This window comes from Capricornis sumatraensis, chromosome 8 (assembly GCF_032405125.1).
Source record: "Capricornis sumatraensis isolate serow.1 chromosome 8, serow.2, whole genome shotgun sequence".
Classification (NCBI taxonomy): Eukaryota; Metazoa; Chordata; class Mammalia; order Artiodactyla; family Bovidae; genus Capricornis; species Capricornis sumatraensis.
The window spans coordinates 58,827,332-58,845,770 of NC_091076.1; the positions used below are offsets into that span (position 1 = coordinate 58,827,332).

Sequence of the window (18,439 nt, forward strand, 5' to 3'; positions counted from 1 at the left end):
ACTCTAGGCCCTCTTTCCCAGCACCTCTGTCCCCACCAGGCTGCCCACTGGCCTTGCTTTCCCTGCTGGCCTCAAGGGCCTCCTAGCCCACTGGGGTCAGAGGGGATGGGTGTAGAGGGCTCATCCTGATCAGGTCAGGACCCCAAAGGGCTTCCTTTCCCCGTGATCCTGATCACCCACTTCCCCGCCCTCTCGGATTAATGAGCTACGGCTCAGTTGGCCCTTCAGGAGTCACCCCTTGTTCACCCTCAGGGTTTGTGAGAAGTGACCTGCGTGCGTCCGTCAGATGCATTTGATGTAAGCACAGACATCTGTCTGAATGTCAGTGTCCCTGGTGACTCAGTGGTAAAGAACCCACCTGCCAATGCAGGAGACCTGGGTTTGACCCCTGGTTTGGAAAGATCCCCTGGAGAAGGCAATGGCAACCCACTCCAGTATTCTTGCCTGGAGAATCCCATGGACAGAGGAGCCTGGCAGGCCCCACGGGGTCGCAAAGAGTCAGACACAGCTTAGCAACAAGCATGCACACACATCCTTTAGACCCAACCTGTGCAGTTTGGCTCATCTCATTAAAGATGCTTGATGTCATCACTGGTTAATTTCCTTTTATTTTCCCGCAGACTTTTTCATAGATGCTATTTTTCCAAATCTGTATGGCTTTTTTTTCCCGTTTGTTCTGCTGTGAATTGCTTTGGTGAACTTGTGCTAGTATACTTAGCTCACAGACGTTCGAGCCATTGTGAATTTTCTTCATCTCCGTAAATAGTTCATCTGTGCTTCTCCCTAATGACGTTTTATTTTTACCCCCATAAGCAACTGAGGTAGAAAAATAAAATTTTACCGCGGGTGTGCTGTGTGCTGCCGTGTCTCAGCCTCACAGCACCCTGTTCGCACTCCGGGGGAGGCGAACGCACTAAATAACCAGCACCAGTGACAGACAGCCTGGTGCGGTTTCTGAAAGCAGGTGCGCTTGCCCTGGCGGTCTCTGCCCCCAGGCCTCCCTGCTTCCTCTTGTCTCCTACGCTTGCTCAAGGTGGCCCTGTCCTTGAGTCACGGCGGAGCATGGGCGTGCAGCAGCTGTGTGGTCCACCCTGCCACCCCTTCCTTCCTCTGCCTTCACCCCTGCCCCCAAGGGATAACACCGCTGAACATCTGAAGCCCCTGACATCTGGACGCCAGGTGTGTGTGAGCCCACACATGCGCTGTGCACACCAGCCAACATGTGGTTTGCACATGGCTTACTTTCCAAATTCCCCTGTACGGTGCAGGCCCGAGGAGGCACCTGTGTTGCTGGACGCAGAGCTAGATCTCATTTCCAGGTCCCACTTGCTACGCAGTAGCCATGTGACCTTGAGCAAGTGACCTAGCCTTCTGAGCCCTCGAGATTATAACAGTGCCAGGGTTGTTAGAATTAAGTAGGATATTGTGTATATGTGAACATGCCTTGTCAACTGGTAACTGCTGTACAGCTGAAGGTTTAGAAATAGTGGGCATCAGTATTCTTATTGCTGAGAAGGCAATGGCAACCCACTCCAGTACTCTTGCCTGGAAAATCCCATGGATGGAGGAGCCTGGTGGGCTGCAGTCCATGGGGTTGATACTAGTCGGACACAACTGAGCAACTTCACTTTCACTTTTCACTTTCATGCATTGGAGAAGGAAATGGCAACCCACTCCAGTGTTCTTGCCTGGAGAATCCCAGGGACGGGGGAGCCTGGTGGGCTGCCGTCTGTGGGGTCGCACAGAGTCGGACACGACTGAAGCGACTTAGCAGCAGCAGCAGCAGCGTTCTTATTCTGTCACTTTCCAGAATGGTTTTCGCTTCCTCGTCACCCCCGATGAAGCTGCCTGCTGGGGGATCTACTTATCAGTGAAGAGAATGATTGGGAATCCCCAAGAGAGTTACTGGGACTCCCTGCTTCACCCTTCCTCATCCTTCCCTCCCCATTTACTGATCATCAGACACTGGATTAGGTACCAAACATCTAGACATGAATAAAATCCCTTCTCAGGATGCTCACGGTCCAGCTGAGGCAGAGAGAACCAGCGATCAAACCCACTGGGCATCCTGGGTGCTTAGCTAGAGAGAGGGAGTCTTTTTCTGCTATGAGAGAACAAAGACAGGCTGCTAGTCCTGCCTGGGGTGGCCCCAGAACTGGGTCTTACCAAGTGAGATAAAATGAGATGGGTAAAGAAAAGAAAGAATTACCCCCCAGGCAGAGAAATTACTTCGTTAGACACTGAATCAAGTTTTTTTTTTTTTTAAACAAAACAGTATAATAATGGCCTTGACAAAATAAGAATTTGTTTTTTCTTTCCAATGTGGGAGAAACCTGGATGTCTCTCTTCAGTATCAGGGATCTGAGTTTATCTCATCTGTGTGTTCTTTTCTCTTCAACATAAGACTCCCTCTCATAGTCTGAGGAGACTGCTCAAGCTCCAGCCATTACATACTCATCCCAGAAGAACACATCTCTTCCCTTTAATAGCACTTCTTAGAAGTCATGTGTCACGCTCTGCTTAGACCCCATTGGTCAGGCCTTAGTCATATGGGCAGATTTAGCTGCTGAGGAACCTCAGAAATGTCTGTCTTCCTGGAAACTATGTACCTGCTAAAAACAGGATTCTGGTATTAAGGAAGACGTGTGAAATAGATATTAGGGGACACTTAGCAATCTCTGCCACAAACCTGGGAGAGGATGCGGTGCAGGTCCCAGGGATTAAGAGCAGTTCAGCGTATGAGGTGCTTGCAAGGGCATCTTGGAGTGGGGGTAGGGGAGAGACAAAGTTAGAGAGGGAAGCAGGGCTGAGTGAGTGTTGTCAGGCTCCAGAGCTCACAAATGTGACCCCTAAAACACATGAAACGTCCTTAGTGACTTTTAAGTCGAGGAATGATGTGATCAGATCTCCAAAGTGAGTCAGAAGTGGTTTGCAGGGCTAGAGGGGGCAGTGAGGAGCGTGTGCAGGCGCGTTACAAGGATGCCCCCCTCTTTCTGCACTGTCCCGCCGCCTCTCTGGGGTCTGTTCCTCTCCCCGGCCTCAGGTTGACTGTGGCCCTCTGGGGGTCTTTCTGCTCTACTGGGGACAACACAGCTTCATTCGGCCCCAACCACCAGAAAGTGTCTCAGCCACAGTCTTGGCTACTGAAGAGGCCTCAGACTCAGGGACAGTCAGGAGGGTCAGGCCAGCACCCCAGGCTCCACGCTTACACCTCCCTCCTAGGGTGATGGTCTGGGGACAGCCAGGCGGGACAGGTCCCAGGTGGGGAGACCCTGGGATTCTAGTTCTGAAAGTGCCAGTTGGTGCTTCTGACTCCTCAGCGATGAACGTTGGTTTCATCCCAGATGCTGATGAGGACTGGCTTCCTGGGGCGCTGGCCTGAGAAGAATCACGAGGCCAGGTCCTAGCTCAGCAGAAAGGGGGCTATGGCTGATTAGCGACGCCTGCGTGGTGGCCGGATCTGGGGCTCAGGCCTGCTCACTGCATATTTTGCCTTGCTGATTCTAGTCCAATGACGGACGGTTCTCAGACACTGGTTGGTGGTTTGTTGGCCCCTATGAAAGATGGTCACCCTGTTTGACACGGAGGGTATGGGTCTTAGGGCGGGGGCCACAGCTCACGTTGATGCTGTTTCCTCTAGGGGAGGAGCTGCTGTAGTGCATCTTTGGCCAAGGCTCTGCGATGGACGCTCGGGCCAGATTGTCTGGTCTTTAAGCAAAGACCGAGGCTTAGGGGTCTGTCTTATCCTGAGCTGAGGGCCGTGGCTTGAATGTGGAAAGTGGAGGGAAGATAGCACAAGATCCCTTAAACCAGATGACCAGGGGAAGCAGCCTTGGCCATAGGAAAGGGGCTGCTTCCGCAACCAGCTCCCACCCAACCTGTCAGTTCTTTCCGGTTTACAAGATGTGGAAAGGGTTCAGAAATGCTGGCCGCTGCCCTGCCAAAGGCCTGGGGTCCTGCCTGGATGGGGCCCCCGGGCCTCAGGGAGTGACTCCAGGGACCTCTCATCCAGCCCACCAGGTGGCCCCTGCTCAGGAGACCAGCACTTGCACTCCCACCAGAAAACGTTCTGCTTTCTCTGCTCAAGTTCTTGGAGAGAGAGGAGCAAGCCTCCCTCCCAGCCTCTGTGACTTCGGGGAGGTGATTGCGGGGCCGCTGTGGTGGAATCATAAGACCAGTGGCTAGGGATGCCCCCTCACTTGGACATCAATTTAAAGTGAGGACTTTCCTCCTACTGAAGTTTGTAACGAGTCCCTTCCTCATTCCCGGCCCCAGAAACGCCCTCAAGGGGAGCTCTGGTGGACCATGTGGTGCCAGGGCCTCAGCTCTGCCAGTACCACCTGGCTGGGCACTCCTGGCTGGCTTCAGATCAGAGTCCTGACAGTGAGTGATGGCTGGGCCTCACTGAGGGGCGGGGAGCGGGGGAACCTCTTCTTGAAATGCCAAAATAGGGGTTGGCTTCCCAGGTCCATGAGTCCTGGGGCCCACAGCTCCGTGTTCAGCACTGTGACTAGAGACGGTCCCTTGGAAGGGGAAGACCCTCCCAACCCAGCAGCCGGCTCACATCTGCTCCACCACCAGCCTTGAATGTGCACCGCCCTCCAGCCCCACCCTCATCTCTAGGATTGTTCCTTCACAGAGGGGACCTGCAGGCAAGCTCGAAGCCACAAGCCAGCTCTCCCTGTGGTCCGCCCACTCCCATGCCACCCGGCCCCGTGCAGATTAGGGGCTTGTCCCCTCATTTGGGTATTAAGTCCAAGTCAGTCAGGCCAGTGCAGCTGCTGCTTTGGAAGAAAATGGGGAAGTTGAATTCAGCAGCACACCGGGATCCTGGCGTGAGCTGCGGGTGGGCCACCCTCCCACACGGTCCCCTGTGCTGGAGAATTAGAAGCAGACGCTCTTCCGTGATGAGGAAAGCAGAGCATGGTGCCTAACCGGCGCTTAATAAATGTTTGTGGAAATCAATTGGAGCAGTCTGAATTGACAGGGATTGCAGGTTTCACTTTTGATCAGGTTTCTGCGCCTCTTGAAACTCCCTCTGCACAAGTGAAGGGAAACGTGATTCGGCGTGCTGGGGCCAGAGCACTGTATTCTCCAAAGGGAAGTGAGCAGACCAAGTTCTTGCCCCTGGCTTTCTGGGAAAGGCCAGCCACCTTTGGGCCTTGATTTCCCTGTCTGTCCAACGGGGTTACTGACCCCTGTCCTATCGCCTTCCTCAGGGTGCGGAGAGGGTCGCAGGCCGGGCACAGGCTCCAGCTTTGGGAAGGGGGCGTGGCCCGGCCAATCCTGCCTGGGGGCGGCGGTGGACGTGGCTTCATGCCGTTCTCTGCGGTGGAGAACGTGGACCCGAGTGGAGCCCCACAGACCGGCCTCCCCCAGCGCTGTCCTCACGCCCCTCTCACTCCTTCCGGACCTCTGTACCACCAAGCTCACAGAGCCCCCAGTAAGCCCGCCAGCAGGGACATAATCACCTTTCTTCAAGCCCTTCAGTTTTAATTTCCATCAGCAAAATCCAATGAACGACTGCAGCTTAAAAAAAACCCAAACAACCGCAACAACAAATTACACAGAGTGTGAGGTCGTGGGCAGACGGCAGTGCTAGGCCTGAGGGGTGGGCAGCTCGTGCCTCCAGGACAGCCAAGAACAAGCCAGGGTGGCAGGGGGGCCGCTGTCCCCTCCCCCCAGCCTGAAAAGGCAGCGCAGAGTCCTGCCTGGAGAACTTTGCCCTGAGTCCGGTCCGCTTGGATCCCCTGCCCCTGAGAAACCGCAACCAGCGGTGCTACCACCTGTGCTCCTGCGCCTTCAGCTGGGGGTGCAACAGCAGAGGGCGGTCTCTGCGTGCGCTAGAGCTTGCCATCAGGACCCGCTCGGGGGTCAGGACGGGATCGTAAGCCCCGTGAGGAAGGCAGAGTCTGCAGGGGTGTCGTACAGGTGGTCAGACGCATCCCTCTGGGGTCTGACTGGGTGGGGGCGCAGGAGGAGTAACTGCCTGGAAAGCTGTCGGGAAGGAGTGCCATCTGGATGGGTTTTCAGGTACGAGTAGAAGCTTGCCAGGCAGGAGATGAAGGAAGGGTATTCCACATCAAGGGATCAGCAAGTATAAGGGCACAAAAGCACTGCACGTCTTCTCTCCCTGCCTCCCGTTGGGCAGATGCTATCCCATCATCTGGGCCAGGACAGCCAGACAACTGACCTTGGCATTGGAGGCCTGATGCCGCTTCTTCCCAGACACAGCAGCTCGTGGGCAGACACTTTGTGGACCAGAAAGGCTGCCCCCATGCTTCCCTTTGGCTGGTCCCTTTCGGGGCATCTGTGGGTAGCGCTGAGCTGGCCCAGTGGGCCCTGGGTTCTGGCTGCCCCAGGGTTGGCTTCCTGTGAGCTGAAGAGTGTCACCCAGATGGGGACAGGACTGGGGGTGCTGACACCCACAGAGGCCCTGCTGCCCGGCTCCGAGCCTGAGGAGGTGTTTTATGGCCCTGGGGCACCCCGGTTTTGCAGCAAAGGGCGTGGGGCCTGTCCTGTGGCTCTCCGTGTAGCAGGTTTAGGACCTGTCCATGCTTCTTTGTCTGGGCCAGGGGCACCAGCCTTGAGCATGTCAGGGTGCAGGTAAGGCTCAGGGCAGGAAGTGCCATCTTCTCCTCCCCGCCCCTCTCCTGTTGGTTCCTCTTCTCCCCATCCATCCTTTCACTCACTCAGCACATAGTCATTAGCACCTGCTGTACCACAGCCCTGCCTAGATGCTGGAGATAGTGATGAGCCAGAGACACCACCCTGCTGGGTACAGCATGTGCTGGGGACAGAGGCACGAGCAGGGAGAACCCCCAGAGGCTGCCCTAGCTGAGCCCTTCCTAGAGGAGCCTGGGGGCACTGGACAAGTCCAGGCGGCACGACCGCCAGTCCAGCTGATGAGGGCAAGCTGCAGGGCTCCGGGGTCCTTGTCCCCAGCCCAGGGCTGCGACCAGCCAGGCCCTCCCTGGGGCCCTGCAAGCTCTCCTGCCATCGCATTCCCCACCCAAATTAGAGCTTGTACATCAGATGAGACGTATCCTTATCACTCACAAGCCAAGTATAAATATGATCTATTAAAGCCCTTCGGATGTGAAGTGTCATGTAAATTAAGAGGATTTTAGAATAGGAAGGCTACGCTACTGTTATCACCGTGGGCAATAATAATAAAAATAGGAATAGAAGTTATTATTCCGCTTACTGAGAGCTCAGCCAGTGACAGATAACGGGCCACTGGTGCCGCCATTCCACCGAATTTCTTAGCAGCCCCTCGAGGAGGTGGTTAACCGCGCTTGCAGAGGAGCAGAGTGAGGCTGAGAGGAGAGTTACATAACTCGTCTCAGATGGCACAGTAGTGAGCCTGGGAGATGGGGTTTTTGCCACCTCGCTTTTAATCACATTGTGCATGGATTCCTTTAACATCTCTGGACCTGAGTCCTTCACTGAGGAACATCTTCCAGGAGGGCAGGGTGTTGCAGGGAGAGCTCCCCGGAATACTTTGGGAAAGCTTCTTGGCCATGGAAGGCGCCCCAGTGACAGGTGGCTTTCTTATCATCAGGGTCACTATCACGTTCTCATCGTCTCATCTGCTTTTAAAGGTCAGGAGACAAAGGCACAGAGAAGGTTCTACCTGCACTTGACCCTTTCACCCAGGGCTGACATGCGGTGGCAGGGTCTGCAGGCTGGTCAGAGTTTTAATGATTTTTCTGTGTGCTGGGCTGTGCTTAGTGCATCAGTCGTGCCCAGCTCTTCGCGGCTTCGTGGCCTGTTGCCAGCCAGGCTCCTCTGTCCATGGGGATTCTCCAGGCCGGAATACTGGAGTGGGTAGCCTTTCCCTTCTCCAGGGGATCTTCCTGACCCAGGAATGAAATCAGGGTCTCCTGAATTGCAGGTGGATTCTTTACCAGCTGACCTACCAGTTTCTGTCCAGGTTGGTAAATAGTGGCTGCCTGGAGCCCCCAAAATGCCTCCCACTCCCCCCACCTTGGGATCTCCCCCACAACCCCCTGACCATCCGGTGGGCCACCAATTCAACACCTGAAACAGCCCATCTCAGGAGTCAAAAAGGGAAGGAGTCCGCGTTTACAGGGGAGGGAGCTTGAGGTCAGAGCTGTTGGTTTACTCACAGATGGTGGGCCCAACCTGGATCCTGGGGTCTTTCGGCAGAAAGTCTTGGGGTTCTCAGGACTTGAGCGTCTGCTGTCCTGGGGTGCTGTGGGACCGGCATTTGTGATTGTGCAGAGTTCCTGCTAAAGTCCATAAAGAGTGCAGCTGGGGAGACAGGCAAGTGAGGAGGCCCCTGGGAGTTCAGGCGTTCAGAGCTAAATGGCTCAGCGAGAGACCCAGTGCGGAGGATACAAAATGTGGACTCCTTAACCTGTGATTGGACCACTGAACTTTGAGGAGAAGTGCGAGAAGTCATCTGCACGGTGAGCTCTCGAACGACCGGTGGTCAGGCGAGTGGCTTGTCCTGACACATCGGTGGCAGTTGTGACAGTGACTCAAAAGTGGAAATGACAGTTTTATGGGGAGTGAGCAGAGGGGTGGGGGAGGGAAGGAGAAACTCTCAAGACAGTTTGCTGATGTCTCCTTAGAAACTAAGGGTGAGACGCCTTCCCTTTGAAAGTCTTGGTCCTGGTCTCAGACAGGCTGATGTTTGTCCTGTGGCAAGTGAGCGTCCCTGAGTTTTCCGGGACTGCAGACTGCTGGCCCGGGGCAGCAAGAGCTGGCTTTGGCGTGGACTCCCGGTGGTCGTTCTCACCCTTGCAGCCCTGCTCCAGAGATAGGGATGAACAGGGTATTCTCCCAGGCCCAGCGCGGGCAGAGCTGTTGTATCAGCCATCCTGACGCTGGCCCTGCGGTCAGCACTGCAGAGAAACCTCGCCTTGTCCACAAGGCCCAGATGGTCAGGCCAAAGCTGGAACTCTTGGGGGCCCAGAAAGAGAAGGATTTACCCCCCAATTTGGTGGGTCCTGTCTGAAAAAAATTTTGAAGAATCTGTGTCTTGGTATCATGTCCCAGAACCTAGCTGGATAGGTTTTTTTTAACTGAACTGAAATGGTGAGACCTTTGCAGGCTGGGTCAAGGTCACAACCAGAGGAATACCTCTGTTCCCTTTCCTTTTGTGTCTTAGATCCTGGAGAAAGAATTGGGGTGGCCACCTCCCACACTCCACCGTTGCTACACTGAGACTTCTGATCGCTTGCCCTCTTTCCAAGCAGGATTTGACGTAGCCACACCCAGGTCTTGAGCTCAGCGGTGAGAAGACCATAGAGTAGTCAAGGGCCTGGCTCCAAGCTGGTGGGTCCAGGCCCGATCCCTGCTTCTCCCTGGCAGAGTAGTCACAGCTCCCCTTGCGCCCAAGACCCTGGTGGACAGTTTTCTCTCTGTTCCCAGGGAGTTGGTTTGTGGGCAGCCTGGTCCACAGCTGGAGCCCCCTTCCCTGTCAGGGGCTAGTGACTTGAAGCTCTATGAGAGTGGAACACATGTATGTTTAGTTCACTGCTGTGACCCCAGTGCTTAGAACAGTGCCTGGTGTGTAGGTACTCAGTGACAGGTAGGTACTCAGTGAAGGTACTCAGCGATAAGTACTCAGTGGTAGGAACTCAGTGAAGGTACTCAGTGATAGGTGGGTACGCAGGTAGGTGCTCAATGAAGGTTTATTGGGTGGATAAGGAGCTGAGAGCAGGGTTGGAGTTACAGAGGTCCCTTACGGCGGCCCCTGCACAAGTTCCAGCTGAGCAAGGGTTGTTGGGGCCCAGCTCTCTGTCAGGAGGCAGAAAGGCCCCTGGAGAAGGATGCAGGGCCAGGGTCCCCAGGTAGAGTTTTCTGCTTCCCCAGAAGAGCCCCAGGACTCCAGCAGGTGGTGCCTAAAGCCATGTTGTCTTATGCAGCCACGTTTGGGGAAGTGCTGGAAGTTTCTGTTGTCCACACTGCGCCCAGACAGATGGTCAGGCTCTCTGGGGATGGGACCCCAACGTGAGAGGAAGAGGGGCCCTGGGCAGCTCTGAGTGCCTCCTGGAGATGCGGGACATGCTGGGGAGGGGGCAGGGAGTGCTCAGAGCAAGCACAGTGCAGGAAAATTGTCCTTCCTAATGGACCATTTGGGATGGAAGGACATTAGAAAAGAGAAGTTTACAAAGATGCCCGTCACAACCACAGCCTGTCGGAGCCATAAGGAACGTCAGAATCCCCCATCCAAGATCACAGAAATAAGTGGGAACCAAGCCAAGAGAGTATCTTCTCAAACCAGGAAAGGGAGAAGATGCAAAGAAACAGGTCCATGACCACAATGGAAGGGCAGTGGGGCCCTTCAGTGTTGACTGAAAGCCAAGGACACCCCAAGGCTCCCTCTCAGTCAGGGATTCTCTGCCCCCACAGTGCATCAGAATGACCTGAAAGGACTTACAAAGATCAGGACAGAGCCCCTCCTGGTTCTTGTGTGCTCAGGCTCCCTCAGCCAGGATAGAGACCCGCTGCTCTGCATGGAGACCCTGCTGAGGCTCTCACAGGAGACGGTCAGGAGGGTTAGAGCCCATTATAATCTCGGGAGGGCCTTCCCTTCCGCCAGGGCAGCGGGGAGACAGACTATGCGGATGTGAGCTGAGATCTGACCTTTTAAAAATTTTGAAAGCCTTTGAACGAAAGGTTCTCCCCCTTGGCTGCACCCAGGGGATCACCCAGGAAGTGTCTAAGGGTCTCCCTGTCTAGACTGCACCCTAAACCAGATAAATCAGAACCCGTTAGGCTGGGACCCAGATCTCAGCATTTGTGGAGGCTCCCCAGGTAGTCCCGTGAGGGGGCAGCGTGAGGATGGGTCCACCAGACAGACCCCTTCACTGGCTCACCGTGCTCCCAGCCCGCTCCTGTGGGCATCTGAGTTTGTGGCCCTGGGGTGCAGGGTCACAGGGGCGGAGGGGCAGCTGAGCCGGTGCTCCTTCCCTGCCTCTGGGCGTCTGACCATCATCAGCTGGTGCTCCACTAGAGTTGTCTGTAGGGCAGACTCCAGGCTGGGCCCTAAGCGGGACACATGAGTCAGTCCCTGCCCCCCACAACCAAAAGAACTTGCCACCCAGCGAGAGAAATCAGATGTGCACATAAAAATAACTGTGCTTAGGTAAGGCAGAAGCGGGTAAGCGCCACAGAATAAAAGTAGGTGTGGGGTCATACAATTCTCAGGAAAAACCCAAAAGTGCCATCGACTTCTATTGTTCAATAAAACCTCACAGCTCCAGCAAGTCCAGAAAAAGCATCTCATTCTATGTTGATGGGATGGCAGCAGCTTTCCCTTAGATGGGTTGCTGACACCAGAGGTGTGATAGGGCCAACCCCAGAGCCCCCTTTCCAGTGACAGAGGGACGTGGGTTTGTCACCCTCTTATAGGTTCAGGGAGGCTCGGAGGTGGAGGGACTTTAGAGGTCATCCGGCCTGACCTCCTTGCAGGAGAAAGGAACTGGTTACTCTGGCGCAGAGAAGTGGAACATTGGGTTTGATGCCAACCCCAGGGATTCCTGTTATCCCACTGGTGGGGCGGAGGAACTGCAGACTGGTGAGATTGGGCTTTGGGTCTGAATGACAGCTTCCAGGAGGTGTGGCACCTGTCCGTGCCTGGAGTTCCACCATTGGTGCTTCATTCTTCCACACCCAAGCATCTTCTTTTTAAATGCAACATTCTAGAACAGGAGGAACACACTACCTTCCTAACACCTAAGTTGCCAGGTAGGCAACTTGGAGCTCTCAAGTCCTGAGATTTCATTAGCAAGACATTTTTCCCGTTTGTGCCTAATTTACCACTGCAAAATGGGAGGTATTAGGCCACCAGCGTCGAGCCAGCCAGCTTGGCCCATTGTTAGAGCTGAGTGGAACACACGTTCTAATTCTGAGGCATGGAAATTTCGTTCCACTAAAATGACAGCATGAAGTTGGGACGTCATGAAAGACCAGCCTCGTGTTATCAACAGGGATTCGGGCCCCCCATGTGCTAACGACCTGCTGACCCTGTGGCCCAGCATGGACGTGGAATAGCCCTGCCTGGAGCAGAGCCCTGTCTTGAAGGCAGGGCTGATGGCTGGACAGAGACCTGGAAGCCTCATCAGAGGACAGCTGACACTCACTGAAGCTTACTTCCTGGCAGGCAGTCATCTAAGCACTTTGCATCTATTAATCTCCAGTTAATAGCGTCAATCTCTTTTACAAATGGAGAAATCAAGGTACAGGAAAAGGTTAGGAGACAGCCTGCCAGGAGTCACAGCTAGCAGGTGCCTGGGCCGGGATTTGAACCTGGACGGGTCCCTTGTCTGTGCGCTTAGCTGTCAGGCTAACCTGCCTCTCAGGGATGAGACTGGTTGCCCCCTTCCTGCATTGACCACACAGGCTGTGCTGGGGAAGGAGCCCCTCCTCGCATTCCTGGCCGCTGAGGGGGGATGGTCATCGGGGTAGTGGGGTGCTAGGGTGCCCACGGGCACTCCTGGACCAGGGGCTCTGCCATGCTTGCCTGGCCCTCAGCCATCACGAGGAGTCCTGCGCTCCACCAGACCTGCCTAATTCCCTGCAGCCCTGAACACCCACTGCCAGGGCAGCCTGAACCCCCACCCCTCAAAATCAAAATGAGAAGTTTCTCCAGGAGGGAGCCTGCCGCCAGTGCCCGCTGATTCCCGGGGGCCTGGGGAGAGATGCTGAGGACAAGATGGAGAGAATCGGCAAGGCTCCCCCCTCCTGTTCTTCCAGCTCCTGCAGGTCCAGCCCTGGGAGCTTCTGGTCCTGGGATCCCTCCTGCCATCCTGGAGGCAGGCTGCACTGCCTCAGGGCGGCTTAGGCCCGAGAGGGCCCCTGGCTGGAGCAGCCCCAGAGCCCCCGACACACACACACCTCTTTCCTGGGGATACACACACACACACACACCTCTTTGCTGGGGATACACACACACACACACACACACACACACACACCTCTTTCCTGGGGATACACACCTCTTTTCTGGGGATACACACACACACACACACACACACACACACCTCTTTCCTGGGGATACACACGCACACACACCTCTTTTCTGGGGATACACACACACACACACACACACACACACCTCTTTCCTGGGGATACACACACACCTCTTTTCTGGGGATACACACACACACCTCTTTCCTGGGGATACACACACACACACACCTCTTTCCTGGGGATACACACACACACACCTCTTTCCTGGATCTGTGCTTGCACATCCCCTGCAAACCCCACCACCACGGAGAGCCCATTGGCCTTGGAAATGGCATCAGGGGCTTAGCTGTTCTCAGCATGTTTGGGGTGATCAGTGAAGCTGGGCAGCCTAACAGGACAGGAGTGGTAGCAGGGAGCAGGATAAGTGGGCCCAGAAGCCAGCCCCGTGCAGGATGCTGGGACAGCAGCCTCCTCCCTGGGGCTTCCCAAGGAGGCCAGGCCGGGTCCGGGGCTGTGGCCCTGTCCTCTGAGGGTGCCTAGCTATTCGGGGCGCACCAGGTGGCTCTCCTACCCTGCAGCCCCACACACACACCTGTCACTCCGCTCAGCCCGCTTTGATGCTTGAGATTAAATTCCAGCCCTCAGCAGTGTCTGCTGCGCAGTCTCCAGCAGGAGCCTTTATCTGAGATTAAGGATAATGGATTTCCTTTCTTGGATAAGGTTTTCTTTTTTCTCTCTCTCTTTCTCTCAGACTTTCTGTCCAAAATGTTCTCGACTTCAGAAAATAGACCTTTTGTTGAGGTCTTATCGACTCAACTCCCCTCCCCCAGGTCTGTCCCCTCTCCACTGCTCCCCACCGCCGTTCATTTCATGCTTCCACGGAAACCTGTTCCGAGCAGGAGGTGAGAGCGTGCAAAAGCCTAAGGACCTTTCTCTGTGCCTGCCCACGTCCTTCTACCCCAGGGTCCCCTGAGCCCTGCTCCCAGCCTGCAGGGGAGCCCGGTGTCGAGTTCGGACGGATGGGGAGAAATAACCTGACTTCTTATTTTCCTTCAGCACTTTCTGCCAGCACCCACATCTCCAGAAATCTAGATCCTGCCCAGAAGAGATGGGGAGTGGACTTGGTGGGGAGTCCCTTCCTTGGTCTTGGCAGGGGTCACTGCCGTGTACTTTTATTTCACCTGGATCTTTCTTTTTCCCCCTTCAACAGCCCTATTACCATATTTAAATGCAAGTATGTCTCTTTTCATTGGCATTTGCAGTAGCTTAGCCTGACGTTTCTAGAATAGCTCCTTCCCCTTTGAACTTCTCTCCTCCCCAGTAGTTCCGTGTAGCTAGGGCGATAGTCTTAGCATTTAGTGGGCTTCTAGTTCGCTGTGTTTGGGGGACGGCTCTCTCCTTTCTCTCCTCCCCTGCCACCCCCCTCTGCCCTCCACGGTGCATGCCCCTCCCCACCCCCTCGTCCTGTTAGCAGTTCTTTATCTGGAAGGCTCAATGGCCAACGCTGGGCTCCTCTGTTGGGCTGTTTGCTGCTGGCTTCTAGCACATCATTTAAAACAAGTCACGAGAAACCGGCCTTGGGATCAGGCCTGCAAGTGTCTGCCTGGAGGCAGGCTGTTCGATGCCTGGGGTGGGGGGGGCGGTGTCTGTCCAGGCTTGGCTGTGTGTACACACGCTCATGGCCAAGAGAAGCCCCGGGAAGGGACTTGCCCTCCTCTTCCTTCACCGGGACCCTCTGCAGCCACACTGGGTCGCCCTGTCCTGGTATTTAGTCCCCTTGCTGGCACAGCCTTGCAGCCTGGAGCGTTGTCAGATGAAGCACAAGGGCTTGGTGAGACCCCCAGGAGACCCTCAGTGCTGACTTGATCCAGTCGGTGGCGCTCAGGCAGAAGAGCCAGATCTTAACCCCATAATGCACCTTGGGAGCCACAGGGACATGGGTCCCTGCCACCCCACACTTCCGCCCCCAGCTGGGCACCCGGGATGCTTCGCCCTGGGCCTGTGACCTTGCTGACACAGAGGTCTGCAGTTAAGATAGTGGGGCAAACTAGGCTTGAGCCATCTCCTGGCCAAGGTGCCTGTGGGCCCAGAGGCCACACCCAGGGCCTCCCGCCTGCGGCTCAGGGGTGACCCCCGCCTGTGACCCGGCCCTGCTGTGCTCCGCCCCTGCCCTCAGCTCTGGACAAGCCCCGGGGGATCACCAGGGTACCAGTGCAGGGACAGCAGAGAGCTCACCCTGCCCCCGAGAGACGTTCCTCCTAACCTTCTCCCGAGGATTCTGGTGTGCCTTCTAGAGGCAGCTTCTGGGGTGACAGACGGGTGGGAATCAGACACACCTGATTCGCAGGTGTGGGATCCCAGATAGGGATGCTGGGCCTTCCAGAAGCCTGAGAGCCGCTGATCCATGTCCCTCCTGAAGGCCCCTCCCCCACCCGTCCTCTCTGTGCGGGCATGGCCTGACCGTGGGACGTGTCTTTGGGGGACCCTGGCGGGCCCCCCTTCACCCCAGCTCCCCTCTCTCCACCAGGCTTCCCAGCAGCGGCTTACGGACCGGTGGCGGCAGCGGCGGTGGCGGCGGCACGCGGCTCAGGTAGGGAGGCGTGCGGCCCGGCGGCTCCCAGGCATGCCCCGTGTGCAGGGACCGTGACGGCCCGGTTGAATCTGTGTGGCTGCGTCTGTCCCCCACTCTCACCACGGCCCGGGGGGCGGGGGGAGCCCCATGGGGGGGCAGTGGAGGGCCTGCAGGCCACAGGGCCGCGAGAACTCCGTCACGCAGAAAGGAGAGGTGTGCTTCTTGTGGACTTTGGACGCCCGCCTCGCCGCACAGCCGGCCTCAGGGCGCCCGTGGGCATCTCCCTCCCTGGCTTTTGCTGGTTCACAGGGCCCCCCACCTCGTGTCTCTGACCCAGCCAGAGAAGCTCTAGGTTGTGAAGGGAGGCTCTAAGCCCATCCATGTGTTCCTGCCCCCTCAACCCCTGCTGCACTCCACAGGTGGGCTTGCCGACCCAGCTAGACCCCCACCCCTCCGCCTGAGTCCCTGAGGGTCAAACGTGGGCCGAGCCTGGCCCAGGAGAGCGAAACCGCTCTTCCCAAAGCTCCCTACCACCCCAGGCTCGCTTCTTAGCACAGACCCAGAACCCCTGGCACTCCAGCTGCAAGGGAACTGGGGCTTCTCCTCCCACAAGGCTGCCCAAGTCACTGGGTCTCCAAATCCCACCTCTGACAGGGTCTGGAAACCCCAGGGTGAGGCGGGAACCTCTCCCCAGAGGCCAGAGCCGGGCTGTCTCCCCTCTCCCCCAGACCCTCTGCCTTCCTGAGCAGGCAGGGCTTCTGCTGTGCGCTGGGCCCCACGAGGCCTCCAGGCGTCCCCCAGCACCGCTCCCCCAGCCCCCCAGAGGACCCCGCACCTCCTAGATCCAGGAGCCACGGTTCGTACTCTGTTCTCACACCCTGTGGCCAGGGTGCTGGAGATCCCAAGGGAGTTCAGTTTTACGTAACAGGGCTCGGAGGAGGGTGGGGCGGAGGGAGATGCTGGTGAAGGTACCACGGGGCATTAAAAGCCTAGAGGGCAAAGGCCGCAAAGACCCAGACCCTCGCTGGTAAGAGACTGGCACAGTGAGGCCCTTTGGAAACGTCAGTAAAAAATCCGTTCCATGCAAACTGGCACTGCCTCGAGCTACAAAGGATCCCCTCCCCTGAGCCGCCCACTGGGGGTTGTTTGGAAGGGCCAGGGGATTCTCGGGGCTGCTGAGGGCCAGTTAGCCAGAGAGTTGGGCCGGGGCGCCGGGCACCTTTCATTGGCCTCCTGCTGCCCAGCCAGCCTCCAGAGGCTCCTGGCCCGTGGGCTAGGGTCCCTTGGTCCCCCGCCCTTGGAGCGGGTTGCCCAGCTGCCTCCTGGCTCCCGGTTCCATTTGGCTTTTTGTTGAGCACTTTTTGGTGCCATTATAAACGAGCCTCTGCCCTGCCTGTGCCCAGGAGGAGGGGCAACAAAAGGAAACTCAAGATTTCTGAGTGCTGTTGGTTGGCGTTCCCTCCGCTCAGTTTCTTTCTTATCGTGACTTGGATTATGAAACGAAACTTTAACCCAAAATTAACCCTGCCTCTCTCCCTGCCCCCATTCTCCTTGACTTCATGGCAAGTTTAAAGGGCAGCATGGGGTTCTCTGTGAGTCTGAACGTGGTTTCCCCATGGCCTCTGCTCCCCTCTGCCACCCCCACCCTCTCACAGACCCCCAGAGCCAGGTGGGAGTCCCACCCTGTCCCCACTGACTCCTAACCCCGAAGGTCAGCGCCATCTCCAACCACACCTTTTTTTTTTAATTTTTTATTTCAGGATCAGTGCTGTTTTATTTGTAGCCATTTCCATAGGGAGCCACGTCTCCCACAGGCCATTCGAGGTCAGCCATGCTCATCACCACACTGTTAGTGAATTCTATTCAGGAGTGTGCTCCCAGACCCCCCGACCACACCAGCCTGGGTTAGTTAGTGCCAGGAGCAAACCCTCACCGCACTGTTAGTGAATTCTATTCAGGAGTGTGCTCCCAGACCCCCCTCCCACACCAGCCTGGGTTAGTTAGTGCAAGGAGCAAGCCCTCAACTCAGAGGTGCCCGACCCCAGCCGCAGGCTCGGTCAGGAAGCTACAGGACACCCGTCAGTGCCCCCTGGGTGAGCCCGAGGGCGATGACCAGGCTGTGTCCACCAAAGTCAGAGCTCTTACTGGGCTGGAAGACACGTGCCCACGTGTGGACAGGGTAGCCCGGCCCCCCTCCCACTAAACCCCTTTGTACCTGGAGCAGGGTTACAAAGCTGGGGAAGGAAGATCTCTGCCTGTCTCTCCACCTAGTGCAGGTCTGACCTGTAAAGACTCTCCTCGCCCCCCGCCCCTGCCCTTTCCCTCTGGAAAATGGTCTGGACGCCAGGTCTGGCAGGATGGCCCATTGTTGACCCCTCATCGTGGCCCCTGGCGTTTGGACATACGTGTGAGGGCTGCACAGACTGTGTGCATCGCCCGGGGCCAGCGGGGGCTCACGGAGGGCTGACCGCCGGCTTCTCCCTTCCTGTGCTCCCGCAGCCCTGCTGCATTCATCCCAGCTCCTCCCCAGGCGAGCAGGATGTTCCTTCGGCCCGCACCCCCACCCCAAGCAAGCGCCTGTTGGAGGGCATCACAAGTTCGCTGGCAGGGAAGGGCGGGCTCAGGGAGTCTGCGCAGTGCTGCCCCGAGCGGGGTCCCACGCGGCACCCGGCTGGGAGCTCCCAGAAGCGGGGCATGGGGCCTCTGCGCCCCAGGGGCGCCCAGGCTTGGCTGTGAGGGGCAGGCTGACTGTGGAAGGCCCTCTTTTCACTTTCGCTTTTGTCTAGCCCCACCGTTTTGTGTGGTTCTCCCCTTCCTGGTGATGACGTGCAGGGGGCCTCCGGAGCGGAAGCGCCTGCGAGAGCCGCGGGTGGGGCGCAGCTTTGGATTCGCTCAGCTCGGCACCTGCACCCGTAGGGA

At 56.8% G+C, this 18,439-nt stretch overlaps 1 protein-coding gene across 2 annotated transcripts in view; it reads left to right on the forward strand.

Moving 5' to 3' along the window:
* The window catches only part of MSI2 (musashi RNA binding protein 2), a 400,242-nt gene that overhangs the window by 360,613 nt on the left and 21,190 nt on the right, over window positions 1-18,439 (forward strand). For both annotated transcript variants that reach the window (XM_068976705.1, XM_068976704.1), the window contains one exon: window positions 15,476-15,538. In XM_068976705.1, coding sequence (XP_068832806.1) covers window positions 15,476-15,538 — 63 coding nt within the window. The remainder of the gene's footprint in view (window positions 1-15,475; window positions 15,539-18,439) is intronic.